This window comes from Ursus americanus, chromosome 2, assembly GCF_024610735.1.
Source record: "Ursus americanus isolate L20-20 chromosome 2, mUrsAme1.1.p, whole genome shotgun sequence".
NCBI classification, from domain to species: domain Eukaryota; kingdom Metazoa; phylum Chordata; class Mammalia; order Carnivora; family Ursidae; genus Ursus; species Ursus americanus.
Window position 1 is genome coordinate 37,619,501 of NC_142128.1, and position 18,979 is coordinate 37,638,479.

Consider the following 18,979-nt stretch of genomic DNA (forward strand, 5'->3'; position numbering starts at 1 on the left):
AAAAACCTTAAAAAAAAAAAAAGCACCAAAACTTAATATAAAGTGAAGATAATTTACCTCTGAAATGTACCATGTATATAAAAATGCAAACTGCTCCAAAAATTAGCAGATGGCAAACAGGTGTTTAAAGGCAAATACGGAGCAATTCAGTGTTGTCTATTGAAACAAAGATTTACATAAGGTTTGACCTAAGAATCCCACTTTTAATGGTACAAACAGTGCAGATAAGCAGAAAGATGGATATACAAGGAAAAGAGGGAAGAATAAGTATCTTTTTAAAATTATTTTTTAATATGGGAATGCCCAAGTAAATTATGGGTACAGTCATGCTATGGAATACTATACAGCTGTCAGAAACAATCAGGCAGATTTCTTTCTTTTTTTTTTTTTTTTTTTAAAGATTTTATTTATTTATTCGACAGAGATAGAGACAGCCAGCGAGAGAGGGAACACAAGCAGGGGGAGTGGGAGAGGAAGAAGCAGGCTCATAGCGGAGGAGCCTGATGTGGGGCTCGATCCCATAACGCCGGGATCATGCCCTGAGCTGAAGGCAGACGCTCAACCGCGGTGCCACCCAGGCGCCCCAATCAGGCAGATTTCTAGTTTACTGATATGGGAGGAGTTCTAATATATTTAATAATAATTTTTTTGAAGAAGCAAGTTGCAGAACTATACACAAAGTCTGGTCCCATTTAGGTTAAAAAATGTCTCAGCTGACCTTTGTGTCTGTATTTCACCGTATGTGCGTGGAAAGGCCATCTGGAAGGACACACCCCCAAGCCACTGACAGGACCCCTCTAGGGTGGAAAGCGGGACCCGAAGAAGACCCCCGGGGAACACCCACATGTGCTCCACAGACTTTATTGCTTGAGTCTGTAGCAGTGAAACAGCAGAAACTAGATTTTTTAAAAGGCAAGGTGGTTGTGCGAGTCCCTTCTCTGTGCGTTAGTTCTCTGATTATAGGCGATGCTACTGCACTAAGAGCAGTTTGGACCCAAAAAAGGGTAGAATACAGCTCGTGGCAGAGGCCGTGTACTCCCGTGGCCTCTGTGAGAAATCCCAGGCCACAAAGAAAAATCGGCTATTCTTAGGACCACAGGTAAGAGTATTAGCAGCAAAGGTGACCACTGAGCAGTTTAAGTGCTGAATCCTGATACACAAGAGGGCAGTGTTCTGTGACCGGGCACAGGGAGCAGGGCAAGCGAAAGCGGCGGCAGTACCTTGCATGAGCACCTCCATGGCCGTCCTCGGCTTGGACAGCCGCCTCTCCTCCAATTCACTGTCAGATTCGTCATCTTCCTGGATGTCAATGTCAGAGTCATCATTACCTGGGAAAACACAAGTACGCAAAACAAAAGGGCGGCTCCATTGTTACCTCTAAAACAGCTTCTATCCACACGGCTCTTGTGTAAAACTATCCGCACTTCTCAGCCTTACTTTTAGTGCATTAGATTTTATGAGACTCTCAGGATTTGCCTGTGGTTACCTAGGAGTTAATGCAGACAATGATATACCGATTTGTTTTTTTTAAACAATCTTCCAAAGCAAGACAAAACTGGGTCAGAATATATCAATTAGAGGGGCGCCTGGGTAGGGCAGTCATTAAGCGTCTGCCTTCGGCTCAGGGCTTGATCCCGGCGTTATGGGATCGAGCCCCACATCAGGCTCCTCCGCTGGGAGCCTGCTTCTTCCTCTTCCACTCCCCCTGCTTGTGTTCCCTCTCTCGCTGGCTGTCTCTATCTCTGTCGAATAAATAAATAAAATCTTAAAAAAAAAAAAAAAAAAAAAGAAACACTACTCTGGCAGGTGAAACTAAAAATTGAACAGCCAGCTGTCAAGATAGCGGGAAGTTCTTGGTGTTTGGAACCACTCTCTGTTCAGTGTTAGGTGGTGTTACCGCAACTCGAGCTCTTTGTGGACAACAAAGACAAGGAAGCGGAGCCACTGAAAAGGTGAGCGCGCCAAACAAGCCCACAGGCGAGACGGAGAGCAGGCCAGGAACAGCCAAGCTCGGCTGGCCGGAGAAAGATGGCAGCCTCGTGAGTGACAACGAGAGCTGGTACCCAAGATATTGCTTCCGGGAGAGAATTCCATTACAGGCATATATAAAGAGAGATTGTTCTCAGTGCAACAGCCTTATACATTAACTTCTGAAATACTCTCCTGGAGTCAGGTTGGACATTTCCTACAGTGAACCTACAGAAGGGGAGTTTCCACAATGGAGAGAAAATTCACTGTCCAGCCCAATTCCCTGCAACCGGGGAGAGACACTAGTTTTGGAAGGACGGAACTGAAGGAGTTCGCAGTTGCTGTTCTGACTCTGCTGAGTCAGGAGTCAGTTTGGAAGGGCAGGAATTAAGCATCTATGAAAAGGGTTTGATTAGGCCCTGCCATGGGGGGTAATGAAATGGCAGCTGCACCTAGCCACGCTCCAAGGGAAAGTGCTCTGCTCTCTTCACCGTAGAGGCAAGAGCTGTGCTCTCCAGCACGGAAGGGCAAACCTGGGAGCCAGGACAAGTGTGAGGAATAGCTCCTTGCATGGGCTGCAACCCCGCCTATCTGAAAACTACTACCTTATAAAAGCCAAAAAGCCTATACAGAGAACATGGTGAAATATTAACACAAATTCATGACTCTAAAATGAAATCGCTATTCAACTTTGCTTACTTTTTATTTCATCCAGGAATATTATGACATTATATCTTTACCTCATGCCATATAAATCAAGTATTATGAATTTTAAGGTATCAACACACGTTTCTCAGACTCAACATGATTTCTTCTGACAAACTCAAGCCAAGACACTAAACTAATGCATCTTGACACTGAAATCACTGAGTTATCAGTGATGCATTGAAATTAAGTATGGCAGGGGCACCAAGATGGCTCAGTCAGTTAAGTGTCTGACTCCAGCTCCGGTCATGATCTCAGGGTCCTGGGACTGAGCTCCACATCAGGCTCCCTGCTCAGCACTCTCACTCTCTCTCTCTCAAATAAAGTCTAAAAAAAAAATAAAGTATGGCACACAAGAGCACCCGTAAAATTCAAAGAGGAAAGAACAGTCTTTCAAAAAAATGGTGCTGGAACAACTGGATAGCCACATGCCCAACAATGAGGTTGGACCCCTACCCCACACCACATGCAAAAATTGGCTCAAAATGGATCAGAAATCTAAATAAGAGTTGTAACTTTAAGAGTCCTGGAAGAAAACCTAGGGATAAATCCTGGGGACCTTAAATTAGGCAGTGGTTTCTTAGATATGACACTAAAAACACAAGTAACAAAAGGACAACTGATAGTGTGGACCTCATTAAAACTTTGTCCTTTGCTTTAGCTAGCCATCACCAAGAAAGTTAAAAGACAGCCCAGAGAATGAGAGAATATATTTGCAAATCACAAATCACATAAGGATCTGGTATCCAGAATATACGTAATAACACTTGCAATTCAATAATAAAAAAATAACCCAATTTAACAATGTCCAAAGGACTTGAATAGACATCTCTCCAAAGAAGATTTATATGATTGGCCAAATGGAGCAAAGTTGCTTCATTTCATTAGCTATCAGAGGAATTCACATCAAAACCACAATGAGATATACTTCATACCCATTTAAACTACAGGCAGTGTCTTTGTGTCTCCTTTGAGATCAGCACAGTCCAACAGAAATGTAATGCCTGCTGGCAGTTGAATTTAAAATTGTCTAGTAACTACATTAAAGTAAAAAGACACAGGTAAATTAATTTTAGTAATGTTTTACTTAACCCAATATAGCTAAAATATCATTTTAATAAATAAACAATGTAAAATATTCATGAGTAATTTTACTTTTCTATCATACTAAGTCTTCAAAACCTGGTGTATATTTTCCACAAACAGCAAACCTCAATTTGGTCCAGCCATACCTGAAGTACTCAAGAGTCACACATGGCTTGTGGCTAGGTACCGGGGGACACAGTTCTAGATTCTGAGCTTCCTGAGTGCCTCATCCATCACTGTGTGCCGAGTGCTGGCACGATGCCTGACATGCAGCAGTAAGTAAGTGTTAAATGCAGGGACATCTACTCTCCACTACACCATAAAAACTAAACCACAGAAAGGTTACTAAAGTGCTTTCTAGAAATTTCTGGGTCATTTTATGAATTTACCACCAGCAATGAGGTTTAAAAGGATGGTGGGAAAATGAAGGCTGCCTTTACTTCTATTACTGAGCATCTGAACAAAATACTTGGCCTTTTTAATCTCTGGGGCCCCTAGGGCATTCTCCTATCTCTAAGCACTCAGACTGTCTCTCTCTCCTTCAAGTCCCTTCCTCCAAACCCACAAAGAAAACGTGGTGACTTCACCTCCTGCTCAACAGAGAAGACAGGAGCCTCAGGTGGGAGCCCTTCGGCACAAGATCCATCTTCCAGCTCATCTGTCCTGCCTGAGTTCGAGTCCTGCACGTTCACGCATTCAGTAAAACGCATCGCCTCACGCGGCTCTGGTCCCCACCCCTCTTACAGACTCCCAGGACTCTCCCCAAAACTGCCTTTCCTCCCAGATCCACTTATTTAAGCTTTGCTTAAATAGCATCTCCTAATGAGGCTTACCCTGACCTCCTATCTAAAATGCAATTCCATCCCACCCTCTCCATCCCCTTCTCTGCTCTACTCCCTGCCGCCCCCTGGCGCATTTTTCTCCTTCTGCTTACAGCTTGCTCAATGTTTGTCTCCTCAATGGCAAGTAGACTGGTTAAAGCAAAGGTCCCTGTTTTTTGTCCACTAACGAACCCTTCACACCCAGAAGAGATACTCCACAAAGCTTTGCTGCACTCAGTCAGCTGCCTGCAGAGTGGAATAAACACGACGATCTCTTCCAGCTCCTGGACTTTGCTCCTTCTTGCCCCAAATTTCATGTCCCTGTCCTATTAGGTTTTTCTGTTCAGGGAAGTCTTTCAGAAAGTCTTCCTTTATAGATCTCCCCCCCAGTCCCAATTCTCTGGGCAACGTTCCCACATATCTAGCAAAACCAAGAAAGACAGAACACCTTACGAACTTTAGGATGAACAGAACTGAGAATGTTTCTTCATATTTTCCTAACTTCTTCACCCACCCCAAGCTAATTAAGTGCTATCCTTCATTCAGCTGCTTTAAACTGGAAATCATTTTTCCAAAAAAGCTAAACCAGAGATGCTCCTATGAACGCTCATCCTTCAAGAGATCCCAAACCTATGGATCACAAAACTAAAGTGTGAGTTCAGAAGAATAAAGCAAAATCAGTGAGAAAGGTCTTACATGCTGGCCCGGGAAAGGAGCACGGTGCAGCCAACCAGTCAGGGCTCTTACCTGTGCTGGGCCTCTCGGGAAGGGATAAACTCCATGCAGGCTTATCACTTAGGGCTGCTTCAGGCTCTCCTGGCTGACCTGGAACCATAAAGGTGAGGGGCTGCTTTGGCTAGAGAGGCCCTTGCAATTCCCTAAACTTGCCCCTAAAGGATTTTCCAGCAGCCCCTATTCTCCTTCCAGAGTTTCCTGAGATTTAGGAGAGAGAGAGGCATAGAACAAGTACAAATGAAGAGAGATAGAAAGACAGCGAGAGAGAGAAAGCGTGCACACACACATGCCTGAAGTCCCAGGTACAGTACCCTCAAGCACAAGAGAGTAAAATATTTCATCATCAAAAAGAGAGCAATACGCAAGAGAAGGAGGCACTCTGAGACGCGCCATGAAGACCGTGTGCCACTACCGCCCCCGAGGCCAAAATGTGCTAACCAGTCACAGACAACAGTCCCCCCAGGGCCGAGCTCCTCTATATAGGTAACCCCCACTTTCCTACAGACAGCAGCCTCACTGAACCATCTTGGATTACTGGGGGACCGACGACGGGTATAGGTAGGGGGACTCGCCCTAAGCAAGTGACCCGTTCACGTGCGCACATTATGACACTTGCCTTCTATCAGTCTGCCCTGAAATAAGGAGCCCTACAGACCTCCGAGCTGCAGTTTTCTTTCAGAGTTACATACTACACGCAATTCAAATTAACAGTATCATTTAAACAGGAAAACAGAATTTTAGGTGAGAAGAAAACCAAAGTGCTTTAAATGTTACTTGTTACTCCATGTTACTCAGATTACAACCAGCCTCTTAACCTCTTGAGTGAATTAAAACGGTACCTGATACAGAACTTGTGAGAAAACTGCCTTTTGAAAATAAATAAAATACACGGAGAGCTTTTTCAAGGCTAGCGAGCTCGCCCGGAGGAGAGAGCCCCGTCTGAGAGCCCGGCCTTACTTCCGCTCCGGAGCAGGCGCTTCTCCTCCTCCTTCAGCTTGTTCTGCATCAGGCGCAGCGTGTTTTCAGCTTCCTGTGGAACAGCAAACACAAGACTCAGAGGAGAGGACCCTTTCCTGGACTGTTTTATGTTCTCTAGCATTTGGGTAAGTAGGGCTAAGTCTGTGCTGCAGAACCAGCGAAGAGCTAAGCCACACGAAGAGAACGATCACTGCCTGAGCAACGAGCAGGGCCGGGCGCCAGCACCCCGTCTCCGCCAGCAGCCCGCAGCCCAGAGAGAGGGGGGCAGCCAGAAGCCTGCAGCTGGCCCTCCAAGCCCTGCAGAAAACGGAACACCACGGTAAAAGGCCATCATGTGTGAGCACGTGTGCCGCCATGGGATGTCCACATAGGGACAGGTGCACCAACTGTGGGACAGCACGGGCCTCCTGCTCCTAAAGACTAAAGCTCTGCACAATTCCAGCCCCAAAAGATGCTAAATGGTGAGACTGATCAGGATGGAAAGAGAAAAAAATAAACTCTAGTCTAACTCCTAGGGGGAAAAAAGCTAATGCTTCAGCTGGGTTACAATATGTGGCCCTGAATACTGTCAAAAGAGAGATGGACCCTGGGAAACAAACTGAGGGTTTTGGGGGGGTAACAGGGTGATGGGTATTATTAAGGAGGGCACGTGTTGTGATGAGCACTGGGTGTTACACACAACTAACGAATCACTGAACACTGCATCAAAAACTAATGATGTACTATATAGTGGCTAACTGAGCATCATAAAATTTTTTTCTTAATTTTAAAAAATAAAAAAAAGAGAGAATGGGAGAGGAGATTGGCTTTTAAATTTTTGTTGTTGTTCTAAACATTAAAAAGAGAGCACCGTTTCATGCATGAGACAGCCCTAGGGGCCAGGCGCCATAAGCGTAGAGAGCAGGTGTGAGCACAGGAGAGAGAGGGGAGCTGCTGAAGGATGGAGGAACACGCATCCCAAGGCCCGTTCTCCGGAACACTCTCTGCACACAGCCGCGGACTCCCATGAGGCCACAACATGCTCACTTTACCTTCACTGGTCCTTTTCTGTTCTTTCCCAGATACCTAACATCTAAAATGTCCTGAACTCCAGGCTCTTTTCACTGCCCTCAGAACATGCCTGTCCTGCACCCCTGCTGCTCCGCAGCCTGCCCCTACCCTAGAGCAGTGGCGGCAACGAGCTCCTTGCCGAAAGGAACGCGTGCACAGGAGTGCGGCAGTTACCCCCAGCCAGGCCTCCGGTACCACAGAACCGCTTCACCTCATTCAAACACCCAGGTTTGTAGGAAGGCTAGTGTAACCTTCAGACCCAAAAGCTGTCAAGGACAGTGTGAGAAAGGGAGACTGTACACTGATTTCATCATGAACACAGATTCCAAGCCACCATTCTTGGGTAAAGCAGAAATATCCCCAAGGGATAAGGGCAATTTAAAAAGTGATAGTAACTTGGTCCAATTTCCTTTGCTCTGAATTCCGTATTTATCAGCTCATGGTACCTGAAACACTCTTTCCTAAATGGCCTTGAACACTGGGATGGGAGGAGCCTGTAAGATTTCTGGCTCTGGGTCATATACATTTCCCACAATAATCAATAAACTGCATTTCCTCTTTATAAAGCAGTCTCTGATAAACCGGTTTGAATGATTCAATGAACCAGGGCCCCTGAAAATCTTTCAGTGAACTGACCAAGCAAGTTTTTAGATCCTTACCCAAGACCAGTTACCTACTCTGTGGGACTCAATGTAAGTTAAAATGCACTTAAAAATTGTGAAGAATTTCAGGTCAGTGGTAGCACGGCACTGAGGCAAGCACAGGCCCTTCTAAGCGGAATCCTGTGCAACGACACTGGTCACGTGTCGGGCCTGTCTACAGTCCTAACTGACCAAACCCATCAGAGAGCTGACGACCCTGGAGTCCAGGCTATGCTAACAGCAAAACAAAAGAATCACAGGAGCAATCCTCAGACCTGATCGGGGAGAAAAAACATTCACAGATTTTTTTTTCCACAATGATATTTACAAAGTGACACGTCAACAAGTACTAAGGAACGCAGCAGAAGGCGTGGTCTGTGCAGAGACACGGGCTCAGCACTTACCTCAAACCTCTCTTGCTCCATCCTATGATGGTCCTCAAGCTGTTGCTCCAGATAAGCCAGATTTCGAAATTTCTCTAGATAAATGTCATACTGTTTTTGCAACTCCTCCTCAATCTTCTCATATTCATCCATAAAGGCTGGCCTGGAATGCAATAAAAAGTGAAAGATTAACCAACATACAGAAGTTTGAAACTAGTACCCTGAGTTCCAGGTCCCATCACACTTTGTTGTGGAAAGCTTTTACCTGAAGACAGTTCTTGTAGCTGCTTAAAATTAATTTTCCTTTCTCCTCCCTCCCAAAATGAACATACTTATTTTTTTTTAAATCGAAAGCTCTTGGGGCGCCTGGGTGGCTCAGCATCTGCCTTTGGCTTGGGTCATGATCCCAGGGTCCTAGGATTGAGCCCCACATTGAGCTCCCTGCTCAGCAGGAAGCCTGCTTCATTGTCTGCCTCTGCCTGCCGCTCCCCCCGCTTGTGCACAGGCTCTTGCTCGCTCTCTCTCTCAAATAAGTAACATTTTTTAAAAAATCAAAAGCTCTTTGTAAAAATTTCAAGTAATCCCAGAAGTATGAAGACTAAGGTAAAAATTACTCATAATCCGGGGCGCCTGGGTGGCTCAAGTCGGTTAAGCGACTGCCTTTGGCTCAGGTCATGACCCCGGGGTGCTGGTATCAAGTCCCGTGTCAGGCTGCCTGCTTAGCGGGGAGCCTGCTTCTCCCTCTGACCCTCCCCCCTCTCGTGCGCTCTCTCTCTCGCTCACTCTCTCAAATAAATAAAATCTTTTTAAAAATTACTCATAATCCTAACACCAGATATAAGCACTTAATATTTGATAAGTATCCTTCCAGACTTTTTATGCATGGATACATATAGGAATGTATTTTTAAGCATCATTAAGTATACTACCTTCAATGAAGCTTTGCAGTCTTTTTTCTTACTCAACATGTCTTGGATTTTAATAAAGACTTAAAAAGTAATCATGTATCATTTACACCTCACAAAATCAAGAAGTTAAATATATGCGTTATCTTAGTTGAGCACAATATTCTGTTGCCTGGATGCTCCAAAATGTATTCAGTCCCCAAAAAAAGGGAAACATAGGTCGCTACAAATTAAAGCAAAAAAATTTTTTTAAACTTTATTTTTTTTGAGAGAGAGGGAGAGAGAGTGCGCACAGAGAGGGACAGAAGACGAGGGAGAGAGAGAATCCTCAAGCAGACTCCTGCTGAATGGGGAGCCGGATGTGGGGCTCTATCTCATGACTCTGAGATAATGACTGGAGCTGAAACCAAGAGTCCAAGGCTTAACTGACTGAGCCACCCAGGCGCCCTGAAACTTAAGTTTTTAACAATATAAATCTATAACCATATATAAAACAATATAAAATCTAAAACCATAACAAAACCATAACACAAAAACCTGTCAACTGGTTTACTGAGTCTATTCTTTTCCCTTATTTTTGATCTTAAAGAGAAACTCTCTTCTTTTAAAAATATAGATGGATACACTAAAAAATAATAAATAATCTTTGGGACTAGAGCAAAACACAGAAGCTTTTCTATTGAAAGGCCATGAGGCTTAACAAAAATGAATTTATGCCCAAGGGCCAGAATTTTTTAAAGAGACACAGGTATCAGGTGGCCCACATTCCAAAGGTGGAAGGGGCATGGGATTGCCTGCGGCTGGTGCTCCCTGGGTTACTCATGTCCAAGGGGCTGCCTTCCCACAGATATCAGGACAGTAGCCAGGTTGTGGCCCAGTCACCAGTACCTCCAAAGAGCACAACAGTCAGACAGATGCAGCAGCTACACAGATGGATGAAGAGAGAAAAATAAAGGGAGAATGAAAAAGAAGAGTAGTAGTGCAGGAGAAAGAATACAAAGAGACGTAGCAAGAGAAGGAGGGTGCAAAACGAGAGAGAGAAAGACTCCAAGAAAATGTGAGGAACCCACTTGAAAGGCTCCAAAGACCAGGAAGGCATTGTGCACCACCACTGTCCATTCATATTCCCTGGAAAAAAGTACTTTGAGAGGGAAAGTCAAAAGAAAGATGAATTACTGGTGAAGAATTATAAAGGTCTAAAATGTACTCAGACCAAGAAATGGGGGTATGCTTCTGTTTCCACCTCGAGCCTGGCATAACTTGCACCATCTAGATTCACTTACTCTGCCCTGCATTCCAAGAAGCTGTAAAAGCCGGAAGGAGGTTCAGAGGGAAAAGCAGGTTTCAGAATTGAGCAGTTTCCCAGGCATACTGCAAGCAGCAAAGACAATGAATTTGGCAGAGCTAGTTAGAGTGTGCGTGGCCCTCACACTCTCTGTCCAGATGGCCTCATGCCCGAGGGGCTGCCGCCACTGACCACACGGCCTCACCCTGCTTTAACTTCTGAGGACAACTCCCGTCCACGCCTCGGGTTCTCATCTCTACCTGACACTCTGCAGAGTCTGGAGCCGCTTCCGATTTCTTTCCAGTTCCAATTTCCTCTTCTCGATTTTGGCTTCTAGATTCGCTTCGTCAGAGGCCACGTTATTGAGCAGATCTTTAGTCTTCTGCACCTGCGCCTGCATTGAACAGGAAATGAATGAGACGATGTGCCAGTGAGGAACCCCCACCTGACTCCTGGAAGAGAGGAATTCCACAGCGCCTCAGGCACAGCGACATCATACTACATAAAAGCAAAGTAAACACAGAAAGCAAACCCTCCCCCAAGCCATCACTCAGTCAGCCAACTATTTCCAGACCAGAGGTCACACAGGCCCAGAAAAAATGATCATCCTTTTTCCATAAGAAGAGGGTGTTTGTGCCCAGGAAAACAAATGAAGATGGAAAGAACAGTGTCCTGAGCTGAGGGGAGCAGGCCCGGTCTCTGGCGCGGCTCACTTGCTCACACGGCTTCCATACCACTGTCGACTGTCCGTGTGCCTTTATTCGCATGTTAAGCTCACTCTCCTCATTACGTATACCTGCCTCACAGAACATATGCACCCACAAGTATGGCTTTATTTAGGAGGGGACAAAAAGAAACATGAGGTGGTCCCAGCCTCAACCACTGCCTGCCGGGACTGAGGGAGAAGGTTCCTCTTCCCTCCCACTGGCAAGTACACCTCAACTACAGACTCAAGCAGAGAAACCACTACGTGACGTCAGCAAGAAAGCGGCTCCCTCAGTGGCTCTAGCTTTTGGGTTTTTTTTCTTGTTTTTTTAAAAATATTTTATTTATTTATTTTGAGAGAGAGAGAGAGAGTGAGAGAGGACAAGCAGAGGGGAGGGGCAGAGGGAGAAGCAGACTCTGTGCTGAGCAGGAAGCCCAACGTAGGACTTGATCCCAGGATCCCGGGATCACAACCCGAGCCGAAGGCAGATGCCTAACCAACTGAGCCATCCAGGCACCCCGTGGCCTGGCTTTTGGAGGGAGCATGGGCAGCAGGGGCAGAGAAAGAGAGTGAAGGGGAAGAGAGATCACAGACAAAACCCACAGGCCTCCCTGTTGTGTCACAAGAGCAAGTTCATCTGACAAGGGATAATCAGAATGAATACACGGTCTTCACACTCATCTCATCTGGAAAGCTGGCCAGGTTGGGCCTGTGGCTCAGTGCAACCTGCCGTTAGGAACCGTGTCTGGAATGCAGCCAGCTGAGTGTGTGACTGCCTTCCAAGTTCTCATGTTCTGACTCCGCCTTAAGCTCCTGATGCCCAACATGGGTTCCCCACCAGTACTTTGGCACAATGTGTCGTGCCCCACAAAGGCTCAGTGACCGTTAACTTGCAGGTCTCTGAGATGCTATGGGTCCATAAAGAAGTCATCGAAGGAGCCCAGACACTCTCTGCTACCGTCAAAGACAGTGTATACTTGGAAGCAACCACTTTCATTATTTATGGTTGAATTTTTTTCAACTAAATACACTAATCATTTCCAAAATGTTATCATGAAAATAATCATATCACTATCTATTTCCTCTAAGTGCTTTAAAAATCCCACAAGAGACACGAGTTCACTCTCACAGGAAGACAAGGTGAGTTTCTGAACGACTCACGCTGATGGCAACTATTTCTCTGAATCAGTCAGATTAAACCTAGTGAATTTATCTGACTTCAAAAATACAAGCAATTTTTTAAAAGTATGTGCTCCTCAAATATGAAATATCACTGGGACACCTGGGTGGCTCAGTCAGTTAAGCGTCTAACCCTTGGTTTTGGCTCAGGCCATGATCTTGGGGTCGTGGAATCAACCCCGCATTAGGCTCTGCACTCAGCACGGAGTCTGCTTGAGATTCTCTCTCCCTCTCTTCTGTCCCTCCCCCAGCTCATATGCTCTGAAATAAATGTATCTTTAAAAAAAGAGAGAGAAAGAAATCTCCATGCCCAGGTTTCAGCACCAAAAAAAAAAAAAAAAAGGAAAACCTGAAAATCACTTAAATGCCCAGCAGTGAGGAAGTGATTAAGGTGTGAAGAGTCCATTAAATAGAGCATTACTTATGAAAATTATTGAAGAATTTAAGCAAATTATTAAATTACTAAAACTGACAAATTTTTAGGGAGAAGTTGTTCACATTTGTAACAAGGGGAAAAAAACAGAAGTAACCTAGGTACCCTAGAATATCCTCCGCATTTTCCATTTCCCCACAATCATACCCCTTCTCTGTCACTAGGCCGAGGGTTGTTCTGTCTTAAGGAGGCAGGGAATAAATCAGTATTTTCAAGTCCCAGGCACAAAAACATTAAATAAAAGCAAATAATCTTACCAAAATATCTTTTATTGCAATTCTCATCACCTTTTCAGTCTCATTGATTTCCAGAGGTCTGGCAATTGCTTCTGTTCTCAGTTTCTATGAGAAACAATGAAATGAAATTACATGTACTTTTGGAAAAGGAATTCTCAAAACCAATCCCAGATCTGGATATGGCTTAGAGACTAGTTCTCTAAAGTTCCATTACAGGGTGCATCTCTGATGCAAAACCACTTCTTCTAGCACCTCTTCCAAACGTCTTTTTCTTTAAGTACTCTCTACACTCGACACAGGGCCTGAACTCACAACCCTGAGATCAAGAGTCAAATACTCCACCAAATGAGCCAGCCAGGCCTCAGTTGGTAATTCTACTGCCAACCTGGCCTCCGTCCAGTGCCCCAGGCCTTCCCCATCTACAGGCCCCACATCCCCACAACACCAGGGGCAAAACTGAGCTTACACCCATCATTTTTTTCTCCCAAATTTGCTTCTTTACCTATATTCGTTCAGGTGAACCCCAAACCAAGGGCAGCTCAACCTGCTGTCTGAATCCCCCGCCAGCTCCTATGATCTTTCCTATGATTAATTTCCTCTAAGTTGCCTGTCACTGCCAACTGCAATCAATGAGAGGAGTCACCTTGGCCCTGCCCCAAGCATTAACCACCAACCACCAACCAATCAAGGGAGGCATCTGTGCCTATCATACCAGTGCTAGGAACTTCTGAGACATGGGATTTCAACACCAATGCAGTTATGAGGTTCCTGCAGCACTTTCCCAAACTCTATCTTGGGCTTCCTTTATTCCACGGTACCCCTCAGCTCCCGCACGGGTGGAAAACAATGGAGGGCAGGGATTATGACCTACTCAAGGTCCCAGAGCATGGTGCCTTGCCTCTCTGTGGTTGGTGCTAGTCCTCCAGGAATGGTTGAGTGTACGGTTAGGGGATCTTCCTCAGATCACAGGTATATACAGAATTTGAGAAGCACCATATTCATGGCCCCAATGGCAACACTTTGGCCACTGATTATTTCAGTTCATTAGAGGATGGTGCCAAGAGTCCCCAGTGGAATCCTGGTTGAAGTCTCACAATGAAGCCACAGATCCGTGGCATTCATCAAGTAACCAGCTCTTGACAGGTCTGTCTCTAAGACTGCTAAATACACGCACACAACTATGAAGAGAAAACACAGAAAGCCTGGAGCTGCCTTGTTAGTCATCTAAATTAGCTATTAGATAGGAGTGGCGGTTTTGTTCCTTTTCAGCTGCCCGTCACCAGGTGGCAACCACCAGACTAACGTATCAACGATGGTGAGCTGGCACCCCAGTCCCCGGCTTCCAGTCCACTCCTGGGGCAGAAATGAAAAGCCAGAGGAAAAAATACCATTACACCACAGGAGTGATGCCAGAACACAGGCCAGGCAGTGAGAAAGAGGTCATGGCTGACATACCTGACTGGAATAAAATGAATCCGATGACTTTAACTTAAAAACACTAGAGGTGAGCATGTATACTTCAAACGCATTAATCCTTACAGGTAAGAATTAAACAATACTCCATTTCTTCTTAAACCAGTGGGTCCCAAACTCTGCTGCACATTGGAATCACTTGGAGATCTTTAAAAGCTGGATGACTGGAGGGCACCTTGGAGGCACAGTTGGTTAAGCGACCAACTTCTGGTTTCAGCTCAGGTCATGGTCTCAAGATTGCAAAATCTAACCTCACATTGGGCTCTATACTCAGTGCAGAGTCTGCTTGAGATTCTCCCTCTCCCTCTGCCTCTGCCCCTCCTGCTCGTGCATCTCTCCCTCCCTGTCCCTCCCTCTCTCTCTCTCAAATAAATAAATCTTGGGGGAAAAAAAGGTTGGATGACTGGCTTTCACCCCCAGACATTCTGATTCACTGGTATGGGGGACAGCTTAGATATCAGGTGATTTAAAAGGACTACAGGAGCTCTACAGGGGTTTTAGGAGCCATACTCTTATTAAACAGCTCGGTAAACATAGTAGATGAAGCTTTCTTCTCGGTTGGCATTGACCAGAACAAGGATTGCAAATAAATTTTAATGGTGACATCAACTTCAACTGAGGGGTAGTGACTGCCTAGGTCATGGGCTGCCCAACTCTGCTGCACATTAGAATCACCAAAGATTTATAACTCCCAATGCCCAGGTCCACTCCAAACCAATGACACCGGCATGGAAGCCAGGTTTCAGTAGTTTTTACAGGTCCCCACAGGATTCCACACAGGAGAAAGGTTTGGGAACCATGGGCTCAGAAAAGCACTCTGTAGAAATGTTAAGTTCTCCAGGAAAAACACCATGACCAGGAAAGTCTGCCATGGGCACAAGGAGGAAAGTTCCAGCAACATGCTACATAACTGCCATTCCTGAACCAGAAGTCAAAGCTATTAAACACAGACCAGCGGCCACTAGAAGCAGGAAGAGCAGCTAACACTATTACCTCCCTGCACATTATCTCATTTAATCAGGTACAGTGTGATGAAATGAGAAGGCCAGGGAAAAGCAAAATTGGAAAGAAAACCTTGAAAAATGCTTAGCTGAGGAAGTATGTAAGCATTTGAACACGGCTCACCCTCAACTCTACTTCCTTGCCCAGCAGCTCATACAGAGATGCTCCTCTGGAGGTGATTTCAGAAGCAAGCTGCCTGGCTGCTTTCAAATCTGCAATCTGGAGGGAAAATATCAAAAACAGAAACCTCAGTGGCAAGTTTTTAATAGACATTCAGAAACAACCAGTTTGGGGCACCTGGGTGGCTCAGCCAGGTAAGCGTCTGCCTTCGGCTCAGGTCACGATGTCAGGATCCAGTCCCTCATCGGGCTCCCTGCTCAGCGGGGAGTCTGCTTCTCCCTCTCCCTCTGCTCTTCCCCACTGCTCGTGCGTGCTCGCTCTCTCTCAAATAAATAAAATCTTTTTAAAAAAATTAAAAAAAGAAACAACCAGTTTATATCAATTCCTGCCTCCCATCAGGATACCGGACTACTGAACATGTTTTCCACAAGACACATATTTACATCCTGGGGAGGAGCACTCCCAGGACATCTGGGTCTCTTTGAAAATCCAAATCTCAAGTCGACTATAATCTTTAACCAGGAACTAACTGTAGGAGGGTGAAGGTGACAGGCTTCCTATTTGGACAAGGTCACAACAGAGGACCCTGACAGTAGCAGGGCGACCAGAGGGGCACCTGAGAGACACATTTGCTACTGCAGAACCCTGCTGCCCCCTGGCTCTCCACCCCTGGACGGCACGGCGCAGGGCTGCTGAGGCTCCCTTGAGTTAACCTGCACACAGCCCCATGGTAGTGCCCGCTCCCGCGAGGGTGGCAGCTATGCTGCGAAGAGGCCAGCCTCTAGCCCTGAGCACAAGCTGCTTTCTTAGGATTCGCAGGTCACCCCCACTTCCTTGCATATGGTAACTTTTCCAGAGAACCCAAACATTTCCTTGCTCTGTTCACTCTTCCTCTCTCCAATTCCCACCTCTCTTTCATTCCAAACCACCAGCAGCAGGTCTCCCTCTGCATTCACAGCTGCTGACTTTCTTCCCCTTTCCTTAGTCCTCCAGGGTTCCACTCCCTCCAGCTCCAGCTCCCCCGCCCCAAACCACCTCATAGCAGCAAACGTCCCATTTCCTTTGCAGGAGGCTCACCATCTCCCCGGCTTCCCAGCCCTGGAGGCCATCAGAGTTCAGTCCCCTGAACTCTTCTCTACTCACACTCCATCCTAAGCTTGTGGCTGTAATGCTTTCTATGACCTGAGGCTGGACATGTCGTACTGAACGTGTTCCAACCCAAACTCCCTGCCTTTCCCACCAGGCCTGCTCCCCACACTCCCCTCTACTTCAGTAAAGGCAACTTCACCTGTGCAGGTGCTCAGACCAAAAACTTCAGAGCTATGATGGCTAAAACAGTGTGGACTTGCCACACATGGACTTTTCAACATTAAATTATTTAAATTTAAATAAAATTTGGAATCCGGTTATTCAGGTAGCTAGTGGCTACTACAGTATGGCACAGAGAACACATTCGTCATCACAGAAAGTTCTAGAAGACAGTGTGGCTGCAGGATCTTCCTTGCATGGTCTGTTTTCTCTCAACCAACACCCAACTCCACAAAGTATGTGTTCAAATTAGGTTCTAACCCTTGGCCACTTCTTTCCACTGAGTCGTCTGGCTCCTGGTTAAAAACCTAGGTGTGATTTCTCCAGCTGGACCACAGGTGATCACAAAGGTTTTCCCTGGCTGGCCTGATGGGGGGACCTGTGCCCAGGCTCACACCGGCTGAGGCACAGCAGGACACTGCAGGCTCTGAAGGAGTGGCAGTCAAGGACTCAGAGCCTCTGACCCCCTCGTGTTTCATTATGTGCATTCCTAGCCCTGGGGCCTTCACTCCCAGGTCTCTTCATGGCGGGCTGAAGTCCTCTTAGAGCCTCTGCCTCGGCCTCCTTGCGGGGGAGCTGGGGAGAAAACCTGAGGACACTCTTCCACACCTAGTCCTCCCCCACCTCAGGGTGCATAAAACTGCCAGAGCCTTTTGTTCAGAGCTCTCTCAGGAGACAACCCCTTAACGGGTGTGCCATCTCCTGGGAGAAAAAGGAACAGCATGGCAGGAGGGAGGGGTGACGCTTCCTCTGCTTTTAGCCCTCTGACCAAACCATCATAGTAAGTGATTAAAGACTTAACTTTCATTTTTGGCTGGCTGCTTTCATCAAGTCCTCTGATACCTGGCAACTCGGCTCTCTCCCATCTCAGCTGAGCACCTGACATCACCAACAGCTCTGTGCAAAGTCACTGTCATCTCTTGCTTTCTAACAGGTCAGCTTGCACCCTCACCCCCCATCAGTCTTATCTCAACCCAGCAGCCAGAAGTATCCTTTTAATATGAAGTTTCGAATCATGTACTTCTCTGCTCAAAAAGGAATGATCTTCCACCTCAGAGTCAATCTCTCTACAGTGGCTGTGCAGGCACCACAGGGCAGGGTTCATCACCGCCCCCCTCCGAGCTCTCACACTCTCCTCGAATGCCCCCCCCATTTCCTCAAACACACAAGCATACTTTTATCAGAGGATACCTTCCCCCCTCCGCTGCATGGCTTGCTCCTTCCCTCCTTCGGATCTCTGCTGAAGGAGTCACCCATCCCATCTCACTGCTAAAGACACCTGCCCCAGCCCTGCTTTACCATGCCCCACACACTGATCACCTCTGACCTGCCATTCCTTCTGCTTTGTGGTTTAGTCTGACTCCCCCACTGAGCCTAACAGAGGATTTCTGTCTTGCTGTTCCCCAGCTGGGGATGCCTGTATCCCCAGCATCCAAACTGTGCCTGGCATATAGCGGGCTTTCAGTAAGTAGCTGGATTAATTTATTGTGACTTCTGTTTGTATCCAAATGCTGGTGAGCATAGAACCGACAAACTGCTCTCAGTCAAGGAGTAAGGAAAGAAGCGATGACTTGAGTATGTGACATGTTCCATTTCAGAGTTTAAGAAATAAATACACTATCCCACACTGGGAGCCTTTCATTGCCCTTACCTTTGAGCCAAGATCAAACTTGAATTTGTTGACGTCCTCCTCTCCTATCTTAGAGTCCTCCATCCCTTTGGTCTTCATGGCGTTATAAAGGACAGAGGTGATCTTCAAAAGCTCTTTCACCGCATACCCATCTGCCTGATAAAGCTTCTTGGTATTCAGTTTTATATGTGCCTTGGTGGCCTATTTTCAGACAGAAAAAAAAAAATAGTGTAAGGCCCTTTCCATGTAAAATCTAAATCGAATCCCATGTAGGTAAATTTGAAAAATCTCTCTTTAATAACCTGATTGTACTGAGTCAAACTTCCAAGTGACTC

The 18,979-nt window shown here is 46.1% G+C and overlaps 1 protein-coding gene across 7 annotated transcripts in view; it reads right to left on the minus strand.

Moving 5' to 3' along the window:
* The window catches only part of IFT38 (intraflagellar transport 38), a 30,035-nt gene that overhangs the window by 5,490 nt on the left and 5,566 nt on the right, over nt 1–18,979 (minus strand). For 5 of the 7 annotated variants that reach the window (XM_045783931.2, XM_045783930.2, XM_087871059.1 and 2 more), the window contains 8 exons: nt 18,666–18,845; nt 15,710–15,805; nt 13,133–13,216; nt 10,818–10,951; nt 8,389–8,530; nt 6,273–6,345; nt 5,328–5,405; nt 1,221–1,328 (listed from right to left, as the gene is read on the minus strand). In XM_045783931.2, coding sequence (XP_045639887.1) covers nt 1,221–1,328; nt 5,328–5,405; nt 6,273–6,345; nt 8,389–8,530; nt 10,818–10,951; nt 13,133–13,216; nt 15,710–15,805; nt 18,666–18,845 — 895 coding nt within the window. The remainder of the gene's footprint in view (nt 1–1,220; nt 1,329–5,327; nt 5,406–6,272; nt 6,346–8,388; nt 8,531–10,817; nt 10,952–13,132; nt 13,217–15,709; nt 15,806–18,665; nt 18,846–18,979) is intronic. The other 2 variants (XM_045783934.2, XM_045783935.2) reach the window with 1 other exon arrangement.